The sequence below is a fragment of the Manis javanica genome, chromosome 12, assembly GCF_040802235.1.
Source record: "Manis javanica isolate MJ-LG chromosome 12, MJ_LKY, whole genome shotgun sequence".
Classification (NCBI taxonomy): Eukaryota; Metazoa; Chordata; class Mammalia; order Pholidota; family Manidae; genus Manis; species Manis javanica.
Window position 1 is genome coordinate 741,508 of NC_133167.1, and position 6,428 is coordinate 747,935.

General features: G+C 66.1%; 1 protein-coding gene across 16 annotated transcripts in view; it reads right to left on the reverse strand.

The window, feature by feature from the left end:
- CROCC2 (ciliary rootlet coiled-coil, rootletin family member 2) overlaps positions 1-6,428 on the reverse strand; it is a 65,167-nt gene that overhangs the window by 51,962 nt on the left and 6,777 nt on the right. For all 16 annotated transcript variants that reach the window (XR_012123369.1, XR_012123372.1, XR_012123368.1 and 13 more), the window contains 3 exons: positions 4,205-4,355; positions 3,193-3,338; positions 1,093-1,199 (listed from right to left, as the gene is read on the reverse strand). Coding sequence is in view for 10 of the 16 variants with exons in the window: in XM_073217804.1 (XP_073073905.1) it covers positions 1,093-1,199; positions 3,193-3,338; positions 4,205-4,355 (404 nt within the window). In the remaining 6 variants the exon portion in view is untranslated. The remainder of the gene's footprint in view (positions 1-1,092; positions 1,200-3,192; positions 3,339-4,204; positions 4,356-6,428) is intronic.

A 6,428-nucleotide genomic window follows, 5' to 3' on the forward strand; every position in this document is an offset into this window, starting at 1 on the left:
GGACGGAAACCACGTTGCGGCCGTGGGCGGGGGCCTCTCCTTGGAAAGGCGTTCGGAGACCCAGGCCCCGAGCTCCTGGACCAGCAGGCCCCAGCTCGGGTGTGCAGCAGCCCCTCAACGGCCCCAGGCAGCCCTGACCACCAGCAATGGGCCCCAGCAGCCTCCCAGACGGGGCCAGCATCCGGGAGCCATGCTGCACGCTCCCCTCCCTCCATCCTAACCCTGGGTGTGGAGGGCCTGGGGACAGGCGAGAGGGCCAGGCCTGGGAGCACGGGGGCGAGGTGGCAGGGCTGGGAGGGAGGCGCCATCCCTGCAGCCCGGCAGGAGGTGAGGAGGAGGAGTCAGGCGGGCCTCTGGAGGGGCCCCTGTGGCTGCACTCAGGGACCCAAATCCACCTGATGGGTGAACCGACCCTCCGAAGTTCAGTGCCTCCCAGCCAGGCTGGGAGGCCACAGGTAGGACACTCCCTTCTCCCATGTCAGCCTCCACTAGGGTTACCCACCCCCCAAAACTGGTTTCCAAAATGCACTTTTCCTCCTTCCCCAGAGCCCCCTAAGAGGAGGCGACTACAAATGGCTTCACCTCCCACAGGCCTGGCTGTGGAGCCGGACTTGGGGGCTCGGCTGCCCTCCCGACAAAGTGGAGAGACGCCCTCACTTCCAGGGACGGCACCCTGGGGCCTCCCCACAGGTTGGGGCTGTGGCACACTTGCCGATGGTGAACGAGTGAGCCTCTGAACATATCAGGGCAACTGGGAGCAGCCCGAGCGTGAGGAGGAGTGGGGCCCGGGGCAGTGCCCGTGAGGACTCCCGGACTGACTGCGTCGGCTGAGGGCCACGGTCAGGCCAGAGGACCGGCCTCAGCAGTGCCAACCTGAGGCCGAGGCCACAGCGGGTTGGTCCCCTCCCCATCCTGCTCTGCCCCCTTCCCCTACCCCGAAGGCCCTGGCCAGGGACTCCCACAGGCAGATTTGACTTCCAGTCACTTTGGAAAGAGGCTGGCCTAGAGCCCCAAGGCACAGCGGGGTTCGCTGCCTGCCAGGGCGATGCTGGGCTCCCTGCAGCCCTGACTGCCCCGCCTGCCTGGCCTCACCTCTGCTCAGCAGCTTCCAGACGGCTCAGGGCCTCCTCCAGGTCCGCGCTGCGCTCCAGCTCCGACCTCCGCAGCCGAGCCTCAGTGGTCTCCAGGCGGGCCTGCAGCTGGAGGGGAGCGTCGGCCCACCCGCAGGCCACTCAGGCCCCCTGGGCAGGGTGGCTCAAGCACTAAGCCCTCTGGCTAGGAGAGAGGACTCCCCCGGGGTCCCAACAGGCACAGGGTCAGGCTGGGCTGGGCTCTGGGCTGGGCCTGGTGAAGCTCAGGCACCTCCACACGATGGGTCACACGGTGGGCATCCACACCCCACCTCTGTGCCAAGTGCCCGTGAACAGCAGAGAAGGGGCCCCCAGGCCCTGGTTTGGCCACGTAAAGGGCAGGACAGTCAAGATGCAGAGCAGGTCAGGGGTCACTCCCACAAGATGTGAATGGGGGGCTCCCCCAGCTGCCCCTCCTGTCTGGGCACATACACCTCTGTCTGCTCCCAGCAGGTGGGCAGGACCACGCCCACCCTGAGTGGGTTTCAGCCTCCAGGGGGGCCTGGCTGGGAGGGGTCCAGGCTGGGCAGGCAGGCCTGCCGCCACCTCTCCCTGCTAGAGCCCGAGCAGACGGGCCCTGGGCTCGGAGGGTGACAGGAGGGGCTGGGGGGCCCGCCCTGATGTGCTGACCCAGAGCACAGTCTGGCACACAAGGAAGAGACTGGCCCCTCCACAGCCACCTGCAGGATGGGGAGGCTGAGGCGGAGGTGGGAATGCAGCCCAGATGCGGGTGACTGGGACACAGTCACACTGGCCCCCGTGGCCCCCGCCTTGCCCTGTCTGGGCTAAGGGGAGGCCTGGCCCCTCCCAGCCCTGGCACAGGGGAGCTGAAACGGCCGTGGGGGCCTGGCACGTGCGTTGAGCTGCAGGCTGACAGTTCAGGTCTGACTCACAGGATTAGTAACCCGCCAGCAGGAGTTCTGTGGCTTCTATTCCCACCGGCCCATTCCCAACATTTCCCCACCCTGTGCTAGGAAGATCCCCCACCCCCAGGGCCAGCAGAGGCTACAGACAGCCCCAGGAGCAGGCCAGCTCCCTGCCACGCTCCCATCCCCCATTCGAGGGGCCCATCAGGCGTGGGGGCAGCAGTGAGAGTGGGTGTTTGCAGTTTGGGGGGTCTAGGCAGAGTGCACCTCTGCAGGGTGATGCTGCCTATCCCGAGAAGCCCTGAGGACCCCAACGAACACGAGGCCAGCGCTGGCCTTGGGCACTTAGCACGGGTCCTGGGTCACACCAGAGAAAAGGCCAGACCTTTTCAGGTCTCAGCCCCAATAATGGCAGCAGGGTCCTGACAGCAAGGACCGCCTGGAGCCTCGGGCTCCTCTGCTGGAAAGTGGGGTCGTCTGTCCTGCCAACAGGGTGAGGGAGGCTCTGAGGACAGCATGGCCTCAGAGGTCCCCACTGTGGCCGGGCACCAGGCCAGCCCTGGCTCAGGGTAGCAGAATCAGGAAGAGCCAGGTTTTTTTTCACCTGCCTCAGTTTCTCCACCCCCACAATGGGGGGTCCTTCCCAGCCCCACACTTTATGAACAAATGGCCTCCTGCTGCAGCTCGCCAGTTACCCTAGAAGGCAGCTGCCGGGGGCTGAGGGGCTCAGCTGTCCCCGGAGTGTGGCCGTCGGGATGTGTGGGAGGCTGGGAGCAGGGCCAGGGCTCTACAAGCCCTGCCTGAGGTTTGGGGCCGCATCCCCCTCCCACGGCAGGTGCTGACCGTGCGCTGGCACTGTGGGCACAGCCTGGGGCCTCGGGGGCAGGATGGAGTGGGCCACCTCCTTGGGCTCCCGGCAGGCAGGGAAAGTCAGTGCCTGAGATGGGCTGCAGACCTGGTGGGGCTTGGGGGGCTGGAGGCCTGGTCACCCGCCCCGCTTGCACCCGCCCCCTCTAGCCTTAGTTTCTCCTTCTGCTGCCCAGGGTTTTGGATGTGCTGGGCTGATGCACTCACTGTACAGCCTGAGGCTTGCTGACAGTGCGCTGGTCTGGCGGCCAGTCCTAACAGATGGTGCCTCACCCCGGGCCTGGGCCACCGCCCTCTGGCCTGCCATGTGCCACTTCACACACACTTACCCGCTCGCTGACTGCATGGTACCTGCTGGCCAGCTCATCCCTCTCAGCGCCCGCCTGGGCCAGCAGGTCCTCCAGCCGGGAGAGCTCCTCCTGCAGTAGCTCGTTCTCCTGCACGTGGGCCGAGGTGGCCGGCAGCTCCTGTGGCCCTGCGGGTGCAGCACTGGGTTCAGCCTGTGTGGCCCCCCACCACAGCACCCTGTCCCCAAGGCAGGACTGTGGGCTAGTTGCTGGGCTCCCCTGCTGGTCTGCCCCAATCTCCCCGATGAGTCCCAGCTGCGACCCGTGAGACCTCCTGTTTGGGGCTCACTTCCTGTCCTGTCAGGGGGCATTCTCCCATCTTTCCCATACAGACTCCCCATCTTTCATCAGCATCTTTAACTCAATACAGACGCACACGCAGGGTGAGCCTGAGCCAACCGGGGCTCAGGGTGTGGGGCCAGCCTGGGGTCCCACACTCTCCATGAAGCAATGAGAACTGATGATTCAGGGAACTGGATCACATTCACAGTAAGAAGTTGCTTTTCTAACCACACAGTGGGGTTTCTTTTTCTTTAATACACATATTTAGTGAGCTACGCCCTCCTTTAGGGGTCTCTGGGGCAGGCTGCCCGACCGGTGAGGGGACCCAGCCTGGGAGCCAGTCAGGGGGCTGCAGGGCTGGGAGAGCAGAGCCTGGGAGTGGGTGCCCCACGTTGGGCTTCCCGAGCGTCAGCCTTTAGGGTGGGCACTCATCTCCCGAGAAACAAATATGGATGAGGTCAAGATGTGGTCACAAATGTGTCCCAGACTCAAATGCTGCGCTGGCATGGATGGCCAGGTGGCCCAGTGGAGCGCACAGCGCAGGGAGCAGCCCCAGGATTCAGCAAGAGGCTGTGGCTTTGCCACCTGCCGTGCTGGCATGAGGGGCCAGGAGGAGACAGCCGGCTAGGGGACAGCGGAGGGGCACCTGCCTCTCTGTGGTTGGATCCCGGTGACGGCACCCCAGCCGCCCCCGCCCCCCACCTCCCTTCACCTTGGGGTGGCTCCTCGCCCAGGCTGCCAGCCACGATCTCACGGATGCGGGCAGGGACAGGGGTGGGTGTGGCCCGCCAGCCTTCCCCACGCACGGTCAGCGCCCGGTCTTCTCTGCTGGCTGTGGGGCTCAGGACCGTGTCTTCCAGCCTCTGAAAAACACCCACCAGAGCCTGGCAGCTTCCCAGACAGCTTCCAGGCACCCCCACCGGAGACCACTAGAGTTAGTGGGATTGACATGAGGTGCCCCCTGGCAGCACAGTGGCCTGCAGAGGCCTGGGCATGTGCCTCGGTTTCCCCACCTGTAATGTGGGATGGCACATACGGAGGAAGTGGGAGAAGGGTTGCCTGGAGAACACCTAGCTGAGGTCACCAGGAACTGAGGGGTGGGGTGGGGACACAGCAAGGGGGCCCCCCTTCCTAGCGGGTGGAGCACCTGCCGTGGAAGTGGTCCGAATAGGCCTGGAAGCGGGTGGGAAGTTCCTGGTCCTGGATACCCAGAGACTGGTCTTGGGTTGGGAGCTGGCACCTGGCCTTGGTCCAGGGGATTCTTTGCTCAGTGAGGGGGCCCCCCGGTGGGGAAGGCCTGGAGGTGCCCTCTGGAGGCCGGGCCTGGGCAAGGCCTCCCCGACAGGTCTAACAGAGGCGCTGACAGTGTAGAGGATGTTCAGGGGCCTGTGAATGCTGGGGTGGCCCAATCCAAACCAGCATGAGCCCCCTGGACGTGGGAGGGCACGGTGAGAGGAGACCAGCCGGAGTCAGGCAGTCTACAGCTGCCCGCCTGCCCTGCCGCATGAAGGACGTCGGGTTTTAAGGCAGTGAATTGAATGTTAAAGAGTGACCAGACGCTCCTGCGGGTCCTGCAGGTGGATTCCACTCCCAGGGACTCCCCACGGCACCAAACAGGGTCCTCCAATCATCCCCAGAGAGGCCCGGACTTCTCAGACCATGAGCCCAGATCCTCCCTCCTCCAGCATCCCAGGACCCCTCTCCCTGGATTCCCTCAGAGGCACAGCGGACTCCCCGGCTGTGACCCCCAATCTCCCTCCCCGCCGGGGTCTGTGAGTGGAGGCTGAGCAACCTCCTGTCTCTGCTCCCCCTCCCTGCTTCCAGCTCTCGCTGATGGCCCTCTCCGTGCCTGTGCCCCTCTACCTGCCCTGACTCCCAGGCCAGGCTCTGCAGTGTGGCCCTGGGCCCGGCCCACCCCCTCCTCCTAGGACCCCAGGCTGGCCTCGCCCATGTCCATCTCGAATGCTCCCTGGACACAGGCTTCCTTCTCTGTCAGGACCAGACTTGTGAGAGTCCCTTCAAGACCTGGGCTCCCGCATAGTACCTGGTGAGGCCCGGGCCGGACCCCCAGCAGCAGCCTGGCCACGGGCAGCCTCTGAGCACATGCCACCCACTGAAGCTCGCCTCCCTCCCTAGGGGTGAGGATTCTGGGTCTGCTGCCCCTGGAACCAAGCCCTCCTTCGGGCTGGAACCTTCCTTTTCACTGGGGGGGATCTGAGTTTGGGTCCCCTCGGAGGTCCAGGGGAGGCACCTTCCCTTTGCCAGATGAGCCCCTTCCGAGTTACCCTGGGTGGGGTGTGCAGCCCCCCTTGGAGGGCGTGCCTGCCGCCCCTTCTGGGCCAAGACTCCCAACCTTTCCTGCCCTGCGAGGACAGGCGAGTGGAAGGGGCCCAGCTGTTGCCTGCCCTGAACCCCTTATTTGCACGTGGGGAGACTGAGACCCGGCGGGGTGGCGCCCACCCCCCCGGCCTGCGGCGGGGGCATCAGCTCCAGGAGCCTGGAAGGGCGCTGCCCCCGCCCACCCGCGCCCCCCCCCCCCGCCCCGCTCCCCCGGGCATCCCGGCGCCACCCGCTAACGGGAAGGCAGCAGCGCGGCGTAGACCTGACTCACTCCTGACATTTACAGAGGGTCACTTATTAGCCGAGAGTCCCGGGAGGCGCCGGGGGCGTAATGGGTTCCAGCTGTGGCCGGGTGCCTGCGAAGGGCCGAGGCGCAGCTGGAGCCGAGGGGGCGCGGCGGGGGGCCCGGGTGCGAGGGCAGCCCTGCCCCCGCGGAAACACGCAGAGGGGAGGGAACTGAGGGGGTCGGACGGGCTGGGGCCGGGAGGGGAGAGGAGAGAGGAGGAGAGACCGGGAGGGAGGGGGAGGAGGGGGGAGGGAGGGGAGGAGGAGAGGGAGGGGTGGAGAGGGAGGGGGAGGGGAGACCTGGAGGGAGG